The sequence below is a fragment of the Zophobas morio genome, unplaced genomic scaffold, assembly GCF_036711695.1.
Source record: "Zophobas morio isolate AGI-343-1 ecotype UQ-CSIRO unplaced genomic scaffold, CSIRO_AGI_Zmor_V1 ptg000014l, whole genome shotgun sequence".
Lineage (NCBI taxonomy): Eukaryota > Metazoa > Arthropoda > Insecta > Coleoptera > Tenebrionidae > Zophobas > Zophobas morio.
Window position 1 is genome coordinate 22,666,269 of NW_026972119.1, and position 25,628 is coordinate 22,691,896.

The following is a 25,628-nucleotide window of genomic DNA, read 5'->3' on the forward strand; positions in this document are numbered from 1 at the left end:
ATTTTTCGAAATCTCAGTTTTGGGATTTTTCAATATTTCGGTTCATCAATTTTACGATTTTTCCACTTTTCGAATTTCCGATTTTTGTTTCTTTTGGATCTTTCAACTTCGGAATTTTTCAATCTTTTGATTTTTCAATTTCTCGGTTTTTCAATTGTTCAATTTCTGGATATTCAATTTTTCGATTACCCAATTTTTCAATATTTCAGTTTTGGGATTTTTCAATTCTTTAATTTCTCGAATTCTCAAATTTCCTATTTCTCATTTTTTTATTTTTCGATTTCATGATATTGCGACATTTCAGTTTTCCGATTTTTCCATTTTTTGATTTTCCCATTTCTCGAGTTTTCGATGTTTTGAATTCTCAATTTTTCTATTTTTCAGTTTTGAATTCTTCAATTTTTCGATTTTTCAATTTTTTGTTTTTTTAAAATTCCCATTTTTCGACTTTTCGACTGTTTGATTTTTCGACTTTTCCATTTATCAATTTTTCGATGTTTCAATTTTTAGGATTTTTCAATTTTTCCATTTTTCGATTCTTCAATTTTTCCACTTTCTGATTTCTCGATTTTTCAATTCAGCTTTTCGATATTTTAATTTTTAGACTTTTCGATTTCTCTCGATTTTTTGATTTCTCAAATTTACGATTTCTCAGTTTTTTTTTAAGTTTTCGATTTCATTATATTCCGACATTTCAGCTTTACGATTTTTCCATTTTTTGATTCTTCAAGTTTTCCCTTCCTCACTTTTTCGATTTGTCAATTTTTCGATTTCCCGATTGTTTAATCGATTTTTCCATTTTTTGATTTTCCCATTTCTGGATTTCTCGAGTTTTCGATGTTTTGAATTCTCGATTTTTCAAGTTTCTGTTTTTTTTTAATTCCCATTTTCCGATTTTTCGACTGTAATTTTTGGAATTTTTGATTTTTCAATGTTTCGATGTTTCAGTTGTGGAATTTTTCAATTTTTCCAATTTTAGATTTATCAATTTTTCGAAATCTCAGTTTTGGGATTTTTCAATACTTCGGTTCATCAATTTTACGATTTTTCCACTTTTCGAATTTCCGATTTTTTTTTTTCTTTTGGATCTTTCAACTTCAGGATTCTTCAATTGTTCAATTTCTTGATATTCAATTTTTCGATTACCGAATTTTTCAATATTTCGGTTTTGGGATTTTTCAATTCTTCAATTTCTTGAGTTCTCAAATTTCCGACTTCTCATTTTTTTTATTTTTCGATTTCATGATATTCCGACATTTCAGCTTTACGATTTTTCCACTTTTTCATTTCACAAGTTATCGATTTATCAATTCCTTGAATTCTCGATTTCTCATTTAATCGATTTTTCCATTTTTTGATTTCTCAAGTTTTCGATCTTTTGAATTCTCGATTTTTCTATTTTTCAGAATTCTTCGATTTTTCGATTTTTCAATTTTTGTTTTTTAGAATTCCCATTTTTCGATTTTTCGACTCTTAATTTTTCGAATTTTCGATTTTTCAATGTTTCCATGTTTCAGTTTTGGGATTTTTCAATATTTCGGTTCAACAATTTTACGATTTTTCCACTTTTTGATTTCCCGATTTTCCAATTTTCAGATTTTTAATGTTTCAATTTCCCTTTTTTCAGTTTTTCGGTTCTTCAGTTTTTCGACAGTTTAATTTTTCGATACATATTTTAAATTTTAGACTTTTCGATTTCTCTCGAAATTTCGATTTTTTAATTTATCGATTTATCAATTTTTAGATTTTCCACTGTCTGATTACTCGATTTCTAAATTTTTTGATGTTTCAATTTCCCGATTTTCAGTTTCCAATTCTTCAGTTTTTATTTTTCGATACATATTTTAAATTTTAGACGTTCCGATTATTCCATTTTTTAATTTTTCGCATTTTTCTTTAATTTTAAATTTTTCCATTTTTCATTATTTGATGTTTCGATTTCTCGAGATTTTGATGTTTCGATTTTTCCATTGTTTAATTTCCCGATTTTTGATTTATCAATTTTTCGTTTAGGCTATTTCGATTCCTCAATTTCTCGATTTCTCTTTTTTTTCGATTTCATGATATTTCGACATTTCAGCTTTACGATTTTTCCATTTTTTAATTTTTCAAATTTCCATTTTTTTATTTTCCCATTTCTCGAGTTTTCGATGTGTTGAATTCTCGATTTTTCAATTTTTCGGTTTTCAATTGTTCAATTTTTCGATTTTTCAATTTTTTGTTTTTTTTTTAAATTCCCATTTTTCGATTCTAATTTTTCGAATTTTCGATTTCTCGATGTTTCGATGTTTCAGTTGTGAAATTTTTCAGTTTTTCCAATTTTCGCTTTATCAATTTTTCCATATTTCAATTTTGGGATTTATCAATGTTTCGATTTTTCCACTTTTTGATTTCCCGATTCTTCAATTTTCAACATTTTTTGATGTTTCAATATCTTTTTTTCCAGTTATTTTCGGTTTTTGGACATTTTAATTTTTCGATACATACTTTAAATTTTAGACTTTTCGTACTTGTTCTTGTTAAAATAAGACTTATTTTGGCAAATAACATATCCTCTGAGAAAATAGGGGGCGGGTGGGCGGGGCTAGTACTTGCTAAGATAAGATTAAAAAAATTCAAGAAATCTATAAATAAATCAAAATTAAAACTGGAAAAATTGAAAAACTGAAAAATCGAAAAAAATTAAAAATCGAAATCCAAAAAGTCGACAAATCAAAACATCGAAAAATCGTATAATTGAAAAATTGAAAAATCTGGAAACTGAACAATCGAAAACTCGAAATCGCGGAGAAATCAAAACATCAGAAAATGAAAAATTGAACAATTTAAAGTAAAAAAATGCCAAAAATTGAAAAATCGAAGAAATGAAAATTTTGAGAAATCCAAAAGTCTAAAATTTAAAATATGTATCGAAAAATTAAAATATCGAAAATCAAGAAATTGAAACATCAAAATATCTGAAAATTGAAAAATCGAGTAGTCAAAAAGTGGAAAAATCTAAAAATTGTAAAATCAAAATATTGAAAAATCCTGAAGCTGAAATATCGAAAAATTGATAAATTGATAAATTGAAAATCGAAAATTGGAAAAATTGAAAAATCCTAAAACTGAAACACTGAAAAATCGAGAAATCGAAAATTCCAGAAAAATTTTAATTTTAAACTTTAAAAACTGAAAATCGAGCAATTGAAACATCAAAAAATCTGAAAATTGGGAAAAATCGAAAAATTGATACATCGAAAATTGGAAAAATTGAAAAATTCCACAACTGAAACATCGAAACATTGAGAAATCGAAAAATGGGAATTTTAAAAAACAAAAAATTGAAGAATTGAAAACCAAAAAATAGAAAAATCAAGGATTCAAAAAACTGAAGAATGGAGAACTTGAAGAACCAAAAAATGGAAAAATCGTAAAGCTGAAATGTCGGAATATTATGAAAAATTTAAAATAAAAGAAAATGCGAAAAATTGAAAAATGGAAAAATCGACGAAATGAAGAAACGAGAAATCGGAAAAAATGAAAAATCGAAATCCGAAAGGTCGACAAACCGAAAGGTCGACAAACCGAAATATCGAAAAATCAAAATCTGAAAAAGTATAATATCGAAAAAGTAAAAGATCTAGAGATATAAAAATTCCTAAAATAAAAAATTTGAAAAATCGAAAAATTGAAAATAGGAAACATCGAAAAACTGGAAAACCCTAAAATCTAAAGCCGAAAAATCAAATAGTTGAAAAATTGAAAAATCTGGAAACTGAACAATCGAAAAATTGAAATCGCGGAGAAGTCGAAACAAAAAATGAAAAATTGAAAAATTTAAAATAAAAAAAAATGCGAAAAAACGAAAAATCGAAGGAATGAAAAATTGAGAAATCGAAAAGTCTAACATTTAATATATGTATCGAAAAACTGAAAATCGACAAATTGAAATATCAAAAAATCTGAAAATTGACAAATCGAGAAATCAAAAACTGGAATAATCGAAAACTTGAAGAATTGAAATAGTTATTGAAAAAAATCCCAAAACTCAAATATCGATAAATTGTAAAATCCAAAATTGGAAAAATTGAGAAATCGAAAGTTCTAAAAATGAGAGTAGAAAAATAAAAAAATTGAAACAATAAAAAATCTCAAAAATTTAAAAATCGAGTAGTCAAAAAGTGCAAAAATCGAAAAATTAAAATATCCCAGAACTAAAAAAATATGGAAAAATTGATAAATCAAAAATTGGAAAAAATTGAAAAATCCCAAAAGTGAAACATCGAAACATTGAAAAATCGAAAGTTCGAAAAATCAAAGTCGAATTTTATTCCCCCTGTGTAAATCAACTCAAATACTCTTATAATTTTGTATAGTTTGATAGTGTAAAAAATTGGGCGAAAGTTGTTTTGACAGAACTTTCCTCGCTAAAGTAGAATGAAACAAAAAATAAACACCCTATCAGATTTAAGAATTTAACTCGTTACAATGGAAATTTGCAATTTGATACCTTCTAAATTTATCAAGTTTTTACAAGATTAATAGAGGCAAAATCAGTCTTATCTAAGCAAGTACTAGCCCCGCCCACCCACCCTCTCTTTTCTCAGTTGATATGTTATTTGCCAAAATAAGTCTTATTTTAACAAGTACAAGTACGAAAAGTCTATAATTTAAAACATGTATCGAAAAATTAGAGTATCGAAAAACTGAAAATTGAGAAATTGAAACATCAAAAAATCTGAAAATTGAAAAATGGACAAATCAAAAAAAAAAAATTTGGTGGGCTGCACTTCAGGCACAAGGGAAATTCTGTCGAAATAACCGTCAACCAATTTTTTTTAATTAATCTAGAGAAAAAAAATGTACAAATGACTACTGTGACACTAGTAAACATTTTTTTAAATAACACCTAAATGTGCTCTCTGCGCTCGCATTTTATACTTTTTTTGTTCATCTTTATTCTTATAGAAAAGTACACGAAAGAATCGCAAGGAAGCAATTTTTAATAACACCTAAACGTGCTCGCTGCGCTCGCATTTTTAGTATTCTACTTTACTGCTTTTTTGGATTACAATTAATTAGTTATTATAATTAAAAATTGATGGACCGATTAATTACCTTAATTATCATTTTCACTTTTCGCTAGTGTCGAAAAAAAAAATTCTGTGACATTTCAAACAAGAAAGATCCTAGTATTTTTTTTCAGTTCAAAACCATGGCCGATTGTGTTACACAGCAGACAACGTGATAAATTTTAATATCAACGGTTTTGTTTTCGTAATGAGCTTTATGCAAAATCGGTTTCCATTACAAAAACACACAGTCTCCAGCTGCAATTTAATACCACATGGTCTCTAAAGCTCAAACATACCCTGCTTGATATACTGACAACGTGTAGTTATAACATAAACATCAAATTGCTAGAAAATTTTATTCAAGATTTTTATTAAAAACGACTGTACTAACTTTACGATTATGTAATTTTCTTGCAATGCAACCTTGCCATTAAAACATAAATATCACATTTATCGAAACCGTGCCGATGACAAAAAAAAAGAACTATATTGTATGTTTATTCGTCGTCGAGGTTGTTCGAAAACCGTCACTTTTAAACAAGAAGTGCCAATATTGTGGCTTACAATTATTACGACGCGACAAACGTAATCGGCACGATTTATTACCTCCTTTTTCAGCAACAATAAGCGGATAATTATACGCGAATACACCGCAGCCATGAATATTCATTAATATCACAGAAAAATATTTAAATATCGTAAATAAATTATGCAATGTCAACACGAGGCAATAAGAAATAAATACACACTTTCTTCACACTACAGCAGTCAAGGATTTACGATGATTAAAAAAACCCTTACTACAAGGAAACCAGAGCGCTCCATTCATCATATCTGCGTCTTCATGACAAAACAGAATTAACGATAATGACTAGAATGACTCGCAAAGAAACGCGCCGCCATACACTTTGTTTGGTTGCAAAATAACTTAAGGCACAAACAAATTGACATCTCAAACAAACCGGCGTTCGACTCCATTCCATCAAATTAACTCGCTTTATCAACTTTTATTAATCTCGTTAAGAGTGAATCGACGATGTTAATATCTCCTACAAAATAATAGAGGATACAGCGCTCACCGACCTGATTAAATTGGATTTTGTTATTGGGAAACTAGAGCTCGTTGTTGTTCCTGTAAAAGGAATTGTTTCAGCAGCCTGTCGAACATTTTCACAATGAATATCCCCGTTATTAAAGTTTTAAATATGAACTGTCCGTTGCACCGATCGGCATAAGCGTAATCGCTCCTTTAAAATCACTGAATTTAAAATCGATAGAAGCTGTGTCTGCATCCCAACATCTGCACTAATTTGCGTACTCGTGACCCATTTTTCGGCCCCTTTTCAACTTTTATGACAATGGAGGTGATTCAATGGCGTTCGAAAGGGTTAAACTCAGTGGCGTAAATAGCAGGTAAATTAATAGCTATTTAACGAACAAGTTTGTTAATAAAGGTGATTAATAATCGAGATATTTTAACGCGCGAGGAACGAGTTTTTATATTTTTTCTTTTTCTCAATTTGAAAATTTTCAGTTTTTGGATTTTTCAATTTTTTTTGTTTTCAATTTTTCGTTTCTTCAGTTTTTGATTTGCAGGTTTTCTAATTTTCATTTTAGATATGTAATAATAATTATAATTTTTATTAGAGTTGTTCTCTTTTTCAATTTTTCGTTTTTGGAATTTTTTAATTTTTCGATCTTTGAATGTTAGTTTTTGGACTTTGGGAACATTTTTCGATTTAATTCGTTCTTTGATTCATTAATTTTTTCTCGATTTCTAGTTTTTCAATGTTTATATTTTTCGTTTCTTCAGTTCTACAATTTTGTCAAATAAATGTTATATAAATTAAAAAAAAAAGGTAACAGTGTACCTATGGTCTATGAACCGTGTTGAATTTTTATCTTCGACATCGAAATTTTTGTGGAAAAATGAAACAAAATTGAATTACAATTTTTCGATTTCTTGATTTCTCGATTTTTAGTTTACTTAATTTTTCGATATTTCAGTTTTACAATTTTTGCAATTAAAAAAAAAATCATTTTTAAATTTCTCAATTTCTCTATTAATCAATTCTTTGATTTTTCGATTTTTCCTCTTTCCAATTTATCGATTTTTCAGTTTTTCGATTTCTCAAGTTTTCGTTGTTCCAATTTTGGGATTTTTCAATATCTCCAATTTTTTTATTTAAAATTTTTCACTTTTTTGATATATCGATTTCTCGATCTTTCGATTTTTAAAATTTCTGATTTTTCGAATTTTTAATATTTTGATTTATCGTTTTTTTTAAGTTTAAATATGTATTTCAGTTTTAAATTTTCCGGTTTTTCGATTTCGGGCTATTTCGATTCTCCATTTCTCGGATCTTTCGATGTCTCAATTTTTTAATTTAGATTTCTCGGTTTTTCCATTTTTCAATTTTTTATTTCTTCAAGTTTTTAGATTTTTAAAATTCTCCATTTTTCGATTTTATGTTTTGTTATGCTTCGATCTCCCGATTTTAACCTTTTAAACGTGTATTCCAATTTTTCGATTTTGGAATTTTCGATTTCTTACATCTCGATTTTTCGTTTTTTAGATTTTAAAATGTTTTTACTTTTCGTTCTTTTTTTTCGATTCTGGATTTTTCAATTTTCGATTTCTCAATTTTTCAACATTTCAATTTTGAGAATGTCTATATTTTTCAGTTTTTTGATATTTTCATTTTTCAACTTTTTAAATTTTGATTTTTCGACTTACCGGAAATCGATTTTTGGGTTTTTCAATTTTTCGACTTTTCAGTTTTGAGATTTTTCAATTTGTCGATTTTTTGGTTTTTCATTTCTTCAGTTTTTCGGTTTTTCAAGTTTTCGAATTTTTAAATTTAAAATTTTTCAATTTTTCGATTTTATTTTTTTTACGTTCCGAATACCCGATTTTAAATTTTTTTATGCTTTTCAATTTTTGGTGTTTCTAAATTTTCATTTTTCCATTTCTCAATTTCTCGATTTTTCGACTTTTTGATTTTGCGTTTTTTTTAAATGTTAAATTTTTCGTTATTGTAATTTTTCTATTTTTTAAATTTTAGATATTTAGATTTTTCGACATCTTGAGTTCTCGATCTTTTTTAGTTTTCCAATTTTGCGTCATTCCTGTTTTAGAATTTTTCATTTTTTTAATTCTTCAGTTTTTGGATTTTCCAGTTTTTCGTCATTCTGTTTAGGAATTTTTCGTTTTCTTAATTTTCCAGTTTTTCAATTTTTCAATTTTCAGATTTTTTAAAATTTGCATTTTCCGACTTTTCAGGTTTACAATTTATGTAATTTTTAAATTTTTGATTGGTCAATTCATTTATTTTTCAAATTTTACATTTTACGATGTTTTGATGTTTCCAAGTCTTGCTTCTCAGTTTTTCAATTTCCCAATTTTTCAACATTTCAATTTTGGAATTTTTCAATTTTTCAATAATTTAATTTTCCAAATTATCAAATTTTGGATTTTCCGATTTTCTGATATTGCTGGATCTCTCGATTTTTCGACGTTTCGGTTTTTGATTTTTCGGTTTTTCAATTTTTTCGATTTTTAAAATTTTTGATTTTTCGATTTTTAAATGTTTAGATATTCCAATATTTCAATTTTTTGGTTTTTATAAATTTGGATTTAAATCTTTCATATTTTTTTTGACTTCATGACTTAATTTCTCGATCTTTTTTAATTTTCCATTTTTAGTCGTTCCTGTTTTGGAATTTTTCATTCTCTTAATTTTTAATTTTTGCGATTTTCCGATTTTTCGTCATTTCTGTTTTGGAATTTTTCATTCTCTTAATCTTACAGTTTTTCAATTCTTCTATTTTTCGATTTTTCGATTTCTCCATTATTTTCTTTTATCCAATTTTTATTTTTTCGATTTTTGATCTTTTGATTTCTCGATTCTTCAATTTCTCGATATTTCAATATTTCAATTTTAAAATTTTTCGGATTTTTAGGTTTTTTGATATTTCGTTTCCCGATTTTTAAAATTTTTAACTTGTCAGTTTTCAATTTTTCAATTTATCAATTTTCTTTAGTTTTGTATTAAATTTTTTCAAATTTTTGTATTTTTGATTTTTTTATTTAAAACTTTTCAATTTTTTGATTTCTTGAATTAATTTCTCGATCTTTTGATGCTTCGACTTCTCGGTTTTTCGACTTTTCGACTTTTTTGCTTTCCAATTTTTCGTCACTGCTGTTTTGGAATTTTTCATTTTCTTAATTTTTCATTTTTTCGATTTCCGAATTCTTCGTCATTTCTTTGTTGAAATTTTTCGTTTTCTTAATTTTTCATTTTTTCGATTTTTTAAATTCCGCGTTTTTCAAATTTTCAGATTTTCAATATTTTGATTTTTGTCGATTTTTTGGTTTTTCATTTCTTTAGTTTTTCGGTTTTTCAAGTTTTCGAATTTTTAAATTTAAAATTTTTCAATTTTTCGATTTTATTTTTTTTACGTTCCGAATACCCAATTTTAATTTTTTTTATGCTTTTCAATTTTTGGTTTTTCTAAATTTTCATTTTTCCATTTCTCAATTTCTCGATTTTTCGACTTTTTGATTTTGTGTTTTTTTTAATGTTAAATTTTTCGTTATTGTAATTTTTCTATTTTTTAAATTTTAGATATTTAGATTTTTCGACATCTTGAATTCTCGATCTTTTTTCAGTTTGAATTCCTCGGTTTTTCGATTTTCCAAAATTTAGATTTTTCAATCTTTCGATTTTTGAAAATTTTCGATTTCTCGATTTTTCAGTTTTTGAATTTCCAACTTTTAGATGTTTCAAATTTTAGAGTTTGCAAATTTCACGAGTTTACAGTTTTTAATTTCTTCAATTTTTCGATTTGCAATTTTTCCTGTGGGTTTTTAATTTTCTTTATTTTTTCAATTTTCTGCTTTCAATTTTCCGTTTTTTTAATTTTTCATTTGCAGTTTTTCTAGTTTTCATTTTAATTATGTAACACTCCTAATAATTATAATTTTTAAAGTTGTATTTCAGTTTTTCGTTTTTGGAATTTTTCAATTTTTCGGTGTTTGGAATGTCACAGTTTTTGGACTTTACAATTTTCAAGATTCTATAATTTTTCAATTTTACAATTTTTGGATTTTCCAAATTTTCAATTCGAATGGTTTTTCTTCTTTCCCATTCTTCGATTCATTAATTTTTTTTTAGATTTTTAAGTTTCTCGGTTTTTAGTTTTTCATTGTTTCAATTTTTCTTTTTTTCGAGTTTTTAACTTTTCGAATAAACAAAATCGAAAACTTATAAAATAGAAAAATTGTAAAACTGAAAAAGTACAAAATGAAAGCTTCGAAATATAAAAAATTGAATAAGCAAAAAATTACAAAATCCAAAGAAACATTGAAAAAATAAAGATAATGGAAAAATGAAAAATTGTGATATATAATCAAGAAAATGAAAATTACAAAATCGGGAAAATGAAAATATCGAAAATCTGAAAAATATAGAAATTGAAAAATTCCCAGAATTGCGATGTTTAAAATTGAGATAGCGAAAACTTAAAAATCGAGAAATCGAAAAATTTTTAAAATTGGAAAATTGAGATATGAGAAATCGAAAATCCCAAAAATGGAAAAATTGAAACACATTAAAAAATTAAAATCGGGAAATCGAAACAAAGATTATAAAAGGGAAAAATGAAAAATTTAAAAAATCGAAAATTTAAAATATATACTAGAAAAATCGAAAATTTTGAAAATCGAAAAACCAAGAAATCGAAATCGAAAACTTGAGACTTCAAAAGATCGAGAAATCGAAATAGGCCGAAATCGGAAAATTCAAAATTGAAATATTTACTTAAAAAAAAGATAAACGGAAAAATCGAAAAACTCAAAAAAATCTATAAACCTAGACATGAGAAACAGAAAATTCCAAAAATCGAAAACTTGAAATACAGATTAAAAAGTTTAAAAAATCGAAGTTAAAAAATCGTAAAAACAAATTCCATTCGATTTTCCGTTTTATCGATTTTGCAATTTTTTGTTTCTTCAATTTTTTCCAATTTTTTAATTTTCCGATTTTTCAATTTTTCGAATTTTCTACTTTCCGAATAAACAAAATGGAAAAGTTATAAAATAGAAAAATTGTAAAATTGAAAACTCAAAATGAAAAAACGCAAAAGTATAAAATGAAGGCTTCGAGAAATCTAAAAACTTGAGAAATTGAAGAAACGAAAATTCAAAAATCGAAAGATTAAAAATTGAGAAACTTAAAGATCGAAAAATTGCGGTCGAAAACACGAAAATTATTGTAAAATCTAAATATTGAAAATTGGAAAATCGAGGAATTGAAAATGTGAAAAATTGAATAAACGAAAAATTGTCATATCAAATCCAGAAAATGAAAATTAAAAAATCGGGAAAATGGTATAAAAAAAAATGAAGAACTTGAAACAACATCATTACGCCGAATATGTTCATTGCGCTACACATAACCTCAATTTAGTCCTTAATGATTCTGTTAAGAATGTACCAGGAATTTCCGCATTTTATGATTTAATAAATGCTATATACGTCTATTTCAGTGAGAGTTTACCGAAATGGCAACAACAACAACATTGAGATGAAAGAAAATGATAAGTGTGTTATAAAAAAAACTTTAAAAAAGTTATGCCCCACCAGATGGTCATCGAGATTTGATTCTCTAATTGCCATTAGATATAATCTGTCAACAGTTATGAGCTGAAATTATTTTAACATCAAAAAAGAAAAGTGAAATAGATGAAGATGTAGCTCTTTGTAAAAAAATGGATTCATTTGAATTTGTTGCTCTATTAGTATTTCAATGCAAAATTTTAGAAAATGTTAATTTGGTTTCAAAAACTTTACAGAGCTCAAATATTACTTTAGATGGGGCTTGTAAATGGATGGAACATCTAAAAGACAAATTTCAAAGTATACGTGACAATTTTGAACAAATATAATGGAGGAATCAAGGAAATGTGCTGATACCTGGAAAATTAACAATTCTTTTTCAAATAGACGTATAAAAAAAGTAAAACTGTTTCATGACGAATTATGTGAAGATACCGTTTTCAAAGATCCCACTGAAAAATTTAAAACAACCGTTTTCTATCCTCATCTTGATATTTTAAATATTCAAATTAAAGATAGGTTTGAAAGCATGAAAAACGTCAGAAACTATTTTTCTTTTCTGGAACCACAGGAAATGTTGAATAGTACAGACGAAGAATTTGTGGAGGCAGCATCAAAGTTGGCAAATAAATACGAAGAAGATATTTCTAGTGCAATCTGTGGGCAAATCGTTAGTTTTAAAAACATTGTTGTTGGTGAAATTATTCAGCAAAAAATTGCTAAAATTACAGATATTGCTAGGTTTCTGTTTATGGACAATAATTTTTTAACGGCAGAAAGATCTTTTTCTAAATTAAAATTAATTAAATCATATTTGCGAAGCACGATGAGTCAAAAACGATTAACCAACTTAGCTGTGTTGAGCATTGAGTGTGACCGATCCCAAAAATTAGATCTCGACAGTGTCATACGCGAATTTATGAACTCTCGACAACGTCGAATGAAGCCAGTATAATCAATAACAATTTTTAAAAATTATTATGTGTATAAATTATTATTACTTGTAAATCTGTGTTATTCGGCGCCACTACTGGTAAACCAGTAATTTCATATTAATTTTATATTACTTTTTAAATTTGGTGTATGGGGGCGCTTACTATAAACTGCAGGGGGGCGCAGTGGAAGTTAGCTACGCCACTGGCTAAACTGTTTCCCTGGAAAATTCATGACTCATCCACCACTGGCCGAAATGATCCAACCGTGTTTCCGGGCCTTGCATACTTCATTAATGATCGCGTAGGACAAGATTAAATTGCTAAGGTAGTTCGTCCATCTACATTACAAACAATTGCAGCAATAAATAATCGAATGAGGATGGGGGTCATTATTTTTGTGTATCGTCGTCGGTCGTCAATCGGTTATCTGTAATAATAATAATAATAATAAACGAGGTGGGAGGACGCTAGAACAAAGAGGCCAAGGTTTCTGTAAATTTCATATGCTAAACGCGAGCTAGAAAGTGAATGCGAGTGAATTAGTAATTTGTGTCGAGAGGTTTTTCTCGCTTTTCTGCTCGTTCTTGGTTGTTTTCGTAATATTATGGTAATTTGGGGTCGGTGCGGCGTTGGTGAAAATGTTTGTGGTATGCGGTATATCACGAACGTCAAAATGAACGTTTTGAATTGTGAGTCAGTATTTTGTGTTGGTTCAGAGCGCTCGTAAAGTAATTAGCACATGAAATGGAACGGTGTTTGTTTAGAGTAATTTATACGCGACTATATTTTCGCATTTATTATTTCTGTAAATAATTGTATTTCTGAAAACTAAAATTAGTGGAACTAAACGAGCTGTCCTTGCGCAACTTTTGCGGTTGGGTGGACGATGTTGGTTAATGTTGTTCAGGTTCAAGACAGAATAAGAAGCGTTTGAAGAAATATTTCCCGTCAAAAACAAATGTTTTCTACAATTTTTACATTTCGTTATGCGTTTTATTAATTTGTCAAGGTCAGGTCCGATTTCTTTGGTTTATTCGTCAGTGTCCTTGAGAAACTAAATCATTAAAAGATTTTTTACTTCCCGAGCATAGGCTACTTCACGTTTTCTGGACGCTGTCTCTCATCTGTCTGGATTTTTGTTAGACGGAGAACGTCCGAAACTGCCGGACCAATTGTTGTCAAATTTTGTTGAAAGTAGATGTTATTTAAATTTTATAAAAGCACGTACTCCTCCATTTGTGGTTTATGAATCCGTCTTGAGTTTAACTTTGAAATTGCAAAATCGAATGGTTTGAAATCTTGAGGACGTTTTAAGGCTAGCGGAAGAATGGTAAATCGTTAATCAAAGCTGCTGATGTCATCTTACAATTTTGTAAAAATGTTATTAAAATGTTAAAACAGTCCTGAACTTTGGTTTATAAATACGTGTTGAATTTTTATCCTAGATATCGAGATTAAAAATCAAAATTACAGATATAACAATTTTTCGATTTTTTTAATTTTTCGATTTTCAAAGTTTAGATTTTCCAGTTCTTTGATATTTAGATTTCTCGGTTTTTAGAATTTTTCATTTTTCAATGTTAAACTTTTTGGATTTCCCAATTTTTCGATTCACTGAGATTTCTGTTCGGTATTTCAATTATTCAATTTCCCGGTTTTTCGATTTTTGGCTTTGTTGGTTTTCCAATTTTTCGTCATTTCTGTTTTGGAATTTTTCATTCTGTTAATTTTACGATTTTTCAGGTTTTTCATTTTTCAATTTTTCGACATTTCGAATTCTCGATTGTTTACTTATTTCCATTTTTCATTTTTTCGATTTTTGTTCTTTTGAATTCTCGATTCTTCAATTTTTCGATATTTCAATTTTTCAATTTTTCCGATTTTTAGGTTTTTTGATATTTCAATTTCTCGATTTTTAATTTTTTTAACTTGTCACTTTTCAATTTTTCAATTTTTTTAATTTTAAATTAATTTTTTTTTATGTATCGGTTTTTCGGTTTTTCGCTTTTTCGGCTTTTTTGGTTTTTCAATTTTTCATTTTTTCGATTCCCCATCTTCGCCATTTTTTTTTTAATTTTTCGTTTTCTTAATTTTTCAGGTTTTAATTATTCTTGAATTTTCCGATTTTTCGTTTTTTCAATTTTTTAAATTCTACATTTTTCAACTTTTCAGATTTTCAATATTTTGATTTTTCAATTTTAGATTTTTTGATTTTCCAGTTCTCGGTGTTTCAATTTTTCGATTTTTCAGTTCTTCTAGATATAGTTCTCTGTTTTTCAATTTTTCTAATTTTTAAATTTTTAGTTTTTCAATTCATTTAGTTTTCAAAATTTACATTTTACGATTTTTTGATGTTTCCATTTCTTGCATCTCAGTTTTTCGACATTTAAAATTTTTCCTTTTTTCGATTTTTAAATTTTTCGATATTCCAATTTTTCGATTTTTCATTGATTCAATTTCTTGGTTTTTAAAAATTTTTGATTTTTTGCCGTCTTGACTTGATTTCTCTATCTTTTTTGGTTTTCCAATTTTGCGTCATTCCTGTTTTAGAGTTTTTCATTTTTTTAATTCTTCAGTTTTTGGATTTTCCAGTTTTTCGTCATTCTGTTTAGGAATTTTTCGTTTTCTTAATTTTCCAGCTTTTCAATTTTTCAATTTTCAGATTTTTTAAAATTCGCATTTTCCGACTTTTCAGGTTTACAATTCATGTAATTTTTAAATTTTTGATTTTTCAATTCATTTATTTTTCAAATTTTACATTTTACGATGTTTTGATGTTTCCAAGTCTTGCTTCTCAGTTTTTCGATTTCCCAATTTTTCAACATTTCAATTTTGGAATTTTTCAATTTTTCAATCAAATTTTGGATTTTCCGATTCTCTGATATTGCTGGATCTCTCGATTTTTCGACGTTTCGGTTTTTGATTTTTTGGTTTTTCGATTTTTTCGATTTTTAAAATTTTTGATTTTTCGATTTTTAAATGTTTCGATATTCCAATATTTCAATTTTTAGGTTTTTATAAATTTGGATTTAAATCTTTCATTTTTTTTTTGACTTCATGACTTAATTTCTGGATCTTTTTTGATTTTCCATTTTTAGTCATTCCTGTTTTGGAATTTTTCATTCTCTTAATTTTTAATTTTTGCGATTTTCCGATTTTTCGTCATTTCTGTTTTGGAATTTTTCATTTTCTTAATCGTACAGTTTTTTAATTCTTCTATTTTTCGATTTCTCGATTGTTTTCTTTTATCCATTTTTTATTTTTTCGATTTTTGATCTTTTGATTTCTCGATTCTTCAATTTCTCGATATTTCAATTTTTCAATTTTAAAATTTTTCCGATTTTTAGGTTTTTTGATATTTCGTTTCTCGATTTTTGAAATTTTTAACTTGTCAGTTTTGTTTTTTGAATTAAAATTTTTCAAATTTTTGTATTTTTGATTTTTTTATTTAAAACTTTTCAATTTTTTGATTTCTTGAATAAATTTCTCGATCTTTTGATGTTTCGACTTCTCGATTTTTCGACTTTTCGACTTTTTTGCTTTCCAATTTTTCGTCATTGCTGTTTTGGAATTTTTCGTTTTCTTAATTTTTCAGTTTTTAGAATCTTCAATTTTCCGATTTTGCATTTTTTCGATTTTTTAAATTCCGCGTTTTTCAAATTTTCAGACTTTCAATATTTCAATTAATTTTACATTTTACAATTTTTTTATGTTTCTATTTCTTGCATCTCAGTTTTTCAACATTTAAAATTTTTCCCTTTTTCAGTTTTAGATTTCTCAATTTTGGAATTTTTCAATTTTCCAATAATTTCATTTTGTGGAATTATCAAATTTTGGATTTTCCGATTTTTTGATGTTTCGATTGCTCGATCGCTGGATTTTTCGACTTTTCGAATTTTGATTTTTTGGTTTTTATAAATTTTGATTTGAATCTTTAATTTTTATTTTAATTTTAAATTTTTCATGTTTCGACTTCTTGACTTAATTTCTCTATCTTTTTTGGTTTTCCAATTTTTCGTCATTCCTATTTGGAATTTTTCATTTTTTTAATTTTCCAGTTTTTAGATTTCCCAATTTTTCATCATCTCTGTTTTGGAATTCTTCGTTTTCTTAATTTTTCAGTTTTTCGATTCTTCAATTTTCCGACTTTTCAGGTTTTCAATATTTTGATTTTTAAATTTCAGATTTTGAATTTTTCGGTTTTTTGATTTTCGATTTTTGAATTTTTCGATTCATTAATTTTTCACTTTCTTAAAAATTTTTCGTTTTTTCAGTTCTTTTATATTTCTCTATTTTTCAAATTTTAGATTTTACGATTTTTGATTTTTCCATTTCTTGCATCTCAGTTTTTCAACATTTCAATTTTGGAGTTTTTCAATTTTTCAATAATTTAATTTTGAGGAATTATCAAATTTTGGGGATTTTCCGATTTTCTGATGTTTCGATTGCTTGATCTCCGGATTTTTCGACTTTTTGATTTTTCATTTTTTCAATTTTTCGATATTCCAATTTTTCGTTTTTTCATTGTTTCAGATTTTTGGTTTTTAAAAATTTTGATTTAAATTTTTATTTTTTGATTTCTTGACTTAATTTCTCGATCTTTTTTGGTTTTCCAATTATTCGTCATTCCTATTTGGAATTTTTAATTTTTTTAATTTTCCAGTTTTTAGATTTCCCAATTTTTCGTCATCTCTGTTTTCGAATTCTTCGTTTTCTTAATTTTTCAGTTTTTCGATTTTTTAAAACTTGCATTTTCCGACTTTTCAGGTTTTCAATATTTTGATTTTTAAATTTTAGATTTTTAATTTTTCGATTTTTTGATTTTCGATTTTTGAATTTTTCGATTCATCAATTTTTCACTTCCTTAAAGATTTTTCGTTTTTTACAGTTCTTTTATATTTCTCTATTTTTCAATTTATCTAATTTTAAAATTTTTGATTTTTCAATTCATTTATTTTTCAAATTTTAGATTTTACGATTTTTAATGTTTACATTTCTTGCATCTCAGTTTTTCGACTTTTTAATTTTTGGGTTTTTAAATTTCTCAATTTTTAAATTTCCCGATTTCGATTTCCCAGTTTTTCAACATTTCAATTTTGGAGTTTTTCAATTTTTCAATAATTTAGTTTTGAGGAATTATCAAATTTTGGTGATTTTCCGATTTTCTGATGTTTCGATTGCTCGATCTCTGGATTTTTCGACTTTTCGGATTTTGGTTTTTCGGTTTTTCAATTTTTTCGATTTTTAAAATGTTTAATTTTTCGATATTCCAATTTTTCCGCTTTTCATTGTTTAATTTTTTTTGGTTTTTATAAATTTTGATTTACCCTTACTTTTTTTTTTAATTTTAATTTAAAATTATTCATTTTTTTGATCTCTTGACTTAATTTCTCGATCTTTTTTGGTTTTCCGATTTTTCGTCATTCCCGTTTTGGAATTTTAAAATTTGCATTTTGCGACTTTGCAGGTTTTCAATATTTTGATTTTCAAATTTTAGATTTTTACTTTTTCTTAAAGATTTTTCGATTTTTCAGTTCTTCTGTATTTCCCTACTTTTCAATTTATCGAATTTTTAAATTTTTCATTTTTCAATTTTTTTATTTTTCAAATTTTGCATTTTACGATTTTTTATCTTTCCATCTCGTTTTTCGATTTTTTTAATTTTTCGGCTTTTCGGTTTTTAGATTTCTCAATCATTCAACATTTCGATTTTATGAATTTTTGAATTTTTCAAAATTTTAATTTTGTCGAATTTTCAAATTTTAGATTTTCCCATTTTCTCATCCATTTTTCGGTTTTGATTTTTTCCTTTCTTAATTTCTTGTTTTTCTCGATCGATTTTCCAGTTTTTCGATTTTACTTCTACGTGTTAAAACTTTGAAAGCCTTAAAAAGGTTTGATAAAAACGAGAAATGTATCCAAAATGTTACGACAATGGAAATTTTGAAAATTGAGAAAATTTGTTAAAATAAAAAAAACTTTATTCATTTTAGGAAAACTTCAATAACTGTAACATATATTTTTTTTATTTTGAAGTATTTTGGAACACTTGATTTAGAATATCTTCCAAGTTTTGCATGTTAACATAATCTGATCTTAAACGATTCCAAATTGGAAATTATTTCGAATTTTGGAAAATGCAAAATTTTAGCAGCAAATCAAGAAGAAATGAAAACACAAAATTTCAAAAATCTGTTAACACTGGATTTTTGTGTCTAAAAAGTTCAAATGTCCATTTTCTAAAATATTGTAAAGTTACGAAAATTTTGAGTATTTTTAAAACATATACTTTGAGTAAAATCAGAATTTAGACAATTTTTGGGAACAAAACCGAATGTCAAAGTCGAAAAGTGGTTGTAAAACAGTATTTACCTCAATGTAGAGTTCTTTAACGAAAAAATAAGCTTATTAGCACCGGAAACTCAAAATTTTGAAAATCTATGACGTATCGTTGCTCCAATTTCGTTCCACTGTCGCCCAGGACCCGTGGGCGCCACTATTTAGCCAAAGAAAAGTAAAACTTTCTGCGAACATCCACTTGAAATTTCAGGTGGTATAAACAGGTTATTTATAACCCTCTGTTTAAGTTAAGCACACATGTGTACTTTATGTCATTTGCGAATTATTACAGTGGATGAAAATAGCCCGTAAATTAGGATTTTATGGGCACCACGTTATCAGTACTTGCTTTATTAAAGTTTGATTCTTGCTTCATAACCAGGTTAGCCTCGACCCGGCACTTTCATAGTGCAAAGGTTTTATATTTAATGCAAAAAAAAAAAAAAATGTGGAGTAACCCGCGACAATAAAACACCAAGTTAATGTCCGTCCGCGAGCGAAGCAACCTAGGTTTAAATATACCTACGCGAACACATTTAAATTTTAAGGTTACGGGAGTAAAGTTCGTTTTCGGTCAACGGAAAAGTACAATGAAGCCTCGATTTGGGGTTATTTTGGACGAGTGTTGGAATATCGGTTCTTTGTCGGTGGTGTTTTCGACGAGGTTGGATTCGGTCCAAAAGGAAGTGAATAGAATGACCGCGTTGTCAGGAAAATGTAATTAGATAGGACGGAAATATTTCTAGTGTAGACCAGACAATGAAAAAAGGTTTTACTCTTTTTTAATGAAGAACGTTACAACGGTAAATAAACTAATTTTATACATGGAAGTGTAAACAACATATCTAAAGATAAAATTGATTATGAGCGCAACTATGTGCAACAATAAAATATTTAACACACTTTGCTATTTTTAATAAAATAATTATAGTGTGTCTAGTCGTGTGGGAAACATGTTCTATTGTAGGTCTAAATTTGGTTTCTTTTGGGTTACTTGAGTCATGTTCTAGGACGAAAATAATTCAGGTTCACTTACCATTTTGAAGATGCTTGACTGAACGGTTAACGAGAGTTACCCAACTTTGCCATTGTATTTTAAAAACTAGCGTAAGCAACGAGACGACTTAATATCCCGTATCTGGAGATAAAACTGATCAGAAATTACTTCTTACAACGATCTTGTTCTTATCTTTAAGTACACTTCATACGCTTCCAATCAATACATTGAAAATAAGATAATGATAGCGTTATGGTAATTAAAAGTTAGGTAATTACAAACGCGGTGATTTTCTATTTTCTGTTTAAAAGTAGGTTAACAGCAAATGATAATCTGGCTAGTGTCTCGATAGTGAAGGTTCTTGAAGTACTAAGTACTCGCTAAAAATTTCTGAAAAACTTATCAAAAAAAAAATGATACGGCGTAAGAACACAAAATAATACTAGCTAGAATACTTTTCTTGTAACGCTGCAGCTGCACATTGATCCTGTTTTTCGAAAAACGACGCAGATAATAATGAAAAAACAAGTACAAATTTCAAAATAATTATTTGTAAAACGCGTTATTTTTTATCGAGATATTGCGATAAAGGAGATTACAGCACAAATACTAATTGCTAAACCTACTTGTTAAGGTGCAGTTTTTTAATTTGAAGGGTCATCAAAAACGAGCTCGGTTTCTGTTATTTAGGTGTCAAGGTTTCGATAATCTTTTAATGAAACCGATAAAATTTATGGGTCCAGCACAGATTTGTGAGTGTTTTTTAATTCGGTGTTTTTTTTTATCTGATATTTTTTTCTCGTTTGAGTATCAGTGAGACCACGGAAGACCTAAATGCACATTTTTCGTTTTTAGAAATCGACTTAATTTATTGAAAAGTACTTTTGGCTTGAGACCAAGTGAATTAATTTAAATCAAAACAAATTAAATTGAATAATAAAACTAAAAATATTTATTGGCAAGGATCTGCCACTTTCTTGGTGTAAAGTTCCATCCACTGATCGAGTTATCTTTAAAAGATGAGAGAACATATTTTTTTGGTTTTATGAAATCGTCTGACAATTTTTATAATTCTTTTTAATTAGACCATCGCTGTTAAAATTTTTATACAACTTTTAGACGAAAAATTTGTATGTATGTTAGGAATCTAGGATCGAATCTTACAGCAGTAAATGTTATTTAAACTTTATAAAATAACGCACTCCTCCATTTGTGGTTTATGAATCCGCGGTGAGTTTTTACTAACTATTCAGATTTTTGGAAAATAAAAGCAAAATTGTATAACAATATATTCAACTTTGAAATCGTAAAATCGAATACTCTGAAATTTTTCGATTATTCAATCTTTCAGTTTTTCAGTTCAATTTTTGATTTTCCAGGTTTCTAATTTTTCAATTTTTCGATTTCTTGAATGTTTCGATATTTCAGTTTTCAGATTTTCAATATTTTCTATTAAATTTATCATTTTTCGACTTTTTTATTTCTCGATTTTTGACTTTTTCGATTTTTCCATTCTTCGATGCCTTAATTTCAGATTTTTCAGTTTTTTGATGTTTCGAGATCTCGATGTTTCAATTTTTCGACTTCTTGGTTTTAAATTTTTCGGCTTTTCAATTTTTAGATTTAAAAAATTTTTGATTTATCGGATTTTAGACTTTTCGATTTCCCATTTTTCCGATATTTCAGTTTTACGATTTTTCAATTTTTCGATTCTTCAATTTTTCAGTTTTTCAATTCTTCAATTCTTCCATTTTCTAGGTTTCTAATTTCTCAATTTTTGATTTATCGGATTTTAGACTTCTAGATTTCCCGATTCTTTACTTTTTCTATTTTTCAATTTTTGGCAATTTTAGAGTTTTTGATTTTTCACTTTTTCAATTCTTCAATTTTTTCAATTTCCCATTTTTCCGATTCTTCATTTTTCGGTTTTTCAATTCTTTAATTCTTCGATTTTCTAGGTTTCTAATCTTTTAATTTTTCGATTTCTTAGTTTTTCGATTCTTCAATTTCTCAATTTTTGGATTCTTAAATTTCTCGCTTTTTCAAACTTTCGAATTCCGGATTTTTTAATTTTTCGATTTCCCATTGTTCCGATATTTAAGTTTTACGATTTTTCAATTTTTCGATTCTTCAGTTTTTCAATTCTTCATTTCTTCGATTTTATAGGTTTCTAATTTTTCAATTTTTCGACTTTTCGATTTCTCGATTTTTGGATTCTTTAATTTTTCGATATCTTAATTTCAGATTTTTCAGTTTTTTGATATCGATCTTACAATTTTTCGACTTCCTAATTTTCAATTTTTCAGTTTTTCAATTTTTAGATTTAAAAAATTTTTGATTTATCGGATTTTACACTTCTCGATTTCCCGATTCTTTACTTTTTCTATTTTTCAATTTTTGGCAATTCTAGACTTTTCGATTTTTCAATTTTTCGATCTTTTGATGTTTCGATATCCCGATTTTTCAATTTTTCAGTTTTTCGATTCTTCAATTTTTTCGATTTCTCAATTTTTAGGTTCTTAGATTTCTCGATTTTTCAAACTTTCGAATTCCGGATTTTTTAATTTTTCGATTTCCGATTGTTCCGATATTTCAGTTTTACGATTTTTCAATTTTTCGATTCTTCAGTTTTTCAGTTTTTCAATTCTTCAATTCTTCGATTTTCTAGGTTTCTAATTTTTCCGTTTTTCCATTTCTTAAATTTTTCAATTTTTCAACTTTTCGATTTTTCGATTCTTTATTTCTTCGGTATTTTAATTTGAGATTTTTCAGTTTTTCGATATCGATCTTACAATTTTTCGACTTCCAAATTTTCAATTTTTCAGTTTTTCAATTTTTAGATTTTTAAAATTTTTGATTTATCGGATTTTACACTCCTCGATTTCCCGATTCTTTACTTTTTCTATTTTTCAATTTTTCGATCTTTTGATGTTTCGATAACCCGATTTTTCAATTTTTCAGTTTTTCGAGTCTTCAATGTTTTCGATTTCTCAATTTTTAGGTTCTTAGATTTCTCGATTTTTCAAACTTTCGAATTCCGGATTTTTTAATTTTTCGATTTCCGATTGTTCCGATATTTAAGTTTTACGATTTTTCAATTTTTCGATTCTTCAGTTTTTCAGTTTTTCAATTCTTCAATTCTTCGATTTTCTAGGTTTCTAATTTTTCCGTTTTTCCATTTCTTAAATTTTTCAATTTTTCAACTTTTCGATTTTTCGATTCTTTATTTCTTCGGTATTTTAATTTGAGATTTTTCAGTTTTTTGATATCGATCTTACAATTTTTCGACTTCCTAATTTTCAATTTTTCAGTTTTTCAATTTTTAGATTTTTAAAATTTTTGATTTATCGGATTTTACACTCCTCGATTTCCCGATTCTTTACTTTTTCTATTTTTCAATTTTTCGATCTTTTGATGTTTCGATAACCCGATTTTTCAATTTTTCAGTTTTTCGATTCTTCAATTTTTTCGATTTCTCAATTTTTTGATTCTTAAATTTCTCGATTTTTCAAACTTTCGAATTCCGGATCTTTTAATTTTTCGATTTCCCATTTTTCCGATATTTCAGTTTTACGATTTTTCAATTTTTCAATTCTTCAGTTTTTCAGTTTTTCAATTCTTCGATTCTTCGATTTTCTAGGTTTCTAATTTTTCCGTTTTTCGATTTCTTAAATTTTTCAATTTTTCGACTTTTCGATTTCTCGATTTTTGGATTCTTTAATTTTTCGACATCTTAACTTCAGATTTTTCAGTTTTTTGATATCGATCTTACAATTTTTCGACTTCCTAATTTTCAATTTTTCAGTTTTTCAATTTTTAGATTTTTAAAATGTTTGATTTATCGGATTTTACACTTCTCGATTTCCCGATTCTTTACTTTTTCTATTTTTCAATTTTTGGCAATTTTAGACTTCGATTTTTCAATTTTTGGATTCTTAAATTTCTCGCTTTTTCAAATTTTCGAGCTCTAGATTTTTTAATTTTACGATTTCCCCTTTTTCCGATTCTTCAATTTTTCGAGTATTGGTATTTTTTAATTTTTCAATTCTTCAACTTTTCTTCGATTTTTCCATTTGTCGATATTTCAGTTTTGGGATTTTTCAATACACATTTCAACTAATGTTTTTGATTTTTGACTTTTCGATTTCTCGATTTTTTACTTTTTCGATTCTATTTTTAAAAATCGAAAAATTGAAAAACCTGAAAAATGCAAAGATCGAGAAACCTTAATAAAAAACTGGATAACCTAAAATCGAAAAATTTGGGAAATTGAATAATCGAAAAGTATAGAATCGAGAATTAAAAATTGAAGAACCGAAATATGTATTGAAAAATCACAAAACTGAAACATCGAAAAATTGAAACATCGAAAAATTGAAAAATCGAAAATTCGAAAAATCAAAAAGCTAAAAAATCGAAAAATTTGAGAAATGAAATATCGAAAAATTTGAGAAATGAAATATCGAAAAATTTGAGAAATGAAATATCGAAAAACTGGAAAATCGAAAAATTTTAAATTTGAAATATCCGAAAATCAAAAATTTTAAAAATCAGAGTATTGAAAAATCGAAAAATCTAAAAGTGAAAATTAGAAAAATCGAAAGATCGAAAAACTGAAACAAAAAACTGGAAAACCTAAAATTTAAAAATTCGAAAAATTAAAAAATAGGAAAATCGATTACCGATTCTTTACTTTTCCGATTTTTCAATTTCTCAATTTTTCCATTTTTGGCAATTTTAGACTTCGATTTTTCAATTTTTCGATTCTTCTGTCTTGCAGTTTTTCAGTCCTTCAATTTTTTCGATTTTCCAGGTATTTCATTTTTCGATTTTTTAATTTTCATTTTTTCGATACTGTATTGGTATTTTTCAATTATCAAATTGATTTTAAATTTTCAAATTTAAAAACTGAAATATCCAAAAATCAAACATTTTTAAAATCGGAAGATCCAGAAACTGAAACAAAAAACTGGAAAATCTAAAATTTAAAAATTCGAAAAATTAAAAAATAGAAAAATCGAAGAACTGAAAAATCGAGAAATCGAAATATCCAAAATTTAAAAAATTAAAAAATTTATATGTATATCAAAAAGTTGAGGAATCGGAAAATTGAGAAAAATGAAGAAATATAAAAGTATTTTTATTTTATTTAAATGAAAATCTAAAAATCGAAGGATCGATTTCACACTAAATCGAAAAATTGAAAAATACCAAAACGAAATATCGAAAAAGTGAAAAATCGAATAACTGGAAAATTGGAAAATTTGAAAAACCAGGAAATCTAAAACAGCAAAGGCAAAATATTGAAAGATCAAGAAATCGAAACAGAACCATGAAAAATCTAAAATTTAAAAATTGAAAAATCGCAAAAGTAAAGAATCGAGAAACCGAAAAATCTAGAATTCGAAGGATTGAAGAATCCAAAAATTTAAAAAACGCAAAACTGAAATATCGAAAACTGAAAAATCAAAGAAAAATTGGATTGAAAAACTGAAAAATCCTAAATCTGACAAATCGAAAAATTGGAGAATTGAAAAATCGAAAAACTGCAAAATTGAAAAATTTAAAAACTGAAAAATCTAAAACCGATAAGTCGAAAAATCGAAAGATCGCGAAATCAATTTTTCAGTTTTTCAATTCTTCAATTCTTTCGATTTTTCAGTTTTAATTTTTCGATATTA

General features: G+C 26.6%; 1 protein-coding gene across 4 annotated transcripts in view; it reads right to left on the reverse strand.

Annotated features, from left to right (window-relative positions):
• Window positions 1–25,628, reverse strand: part of LOC135128651 (monocarboxylate transporter 3) — a 126,385-nt gene that overhangs the window by 67,499 nt on the left and 33,258 nt on the right. Inside the window, exon 1 of one of the 4 annotated variants that reach the window (XM_064055620.1) lies at window positions 19,987–20,100. The exons of the other annotated variants lie outside the window; for them this stretch is intronic. Coding sequence (XP_063911690.1) covers window positions 19,987–19,989 — 3 coding nt within the window. The 5' untranslated portion in view covers window positions 19,990–20,100. Of the gene's footprint in view, window positions 1–19,986; window positions 20,101–25,628 lie in introns of those variants that run through there. 4 annotated transcript variants of the gene reach the window in all.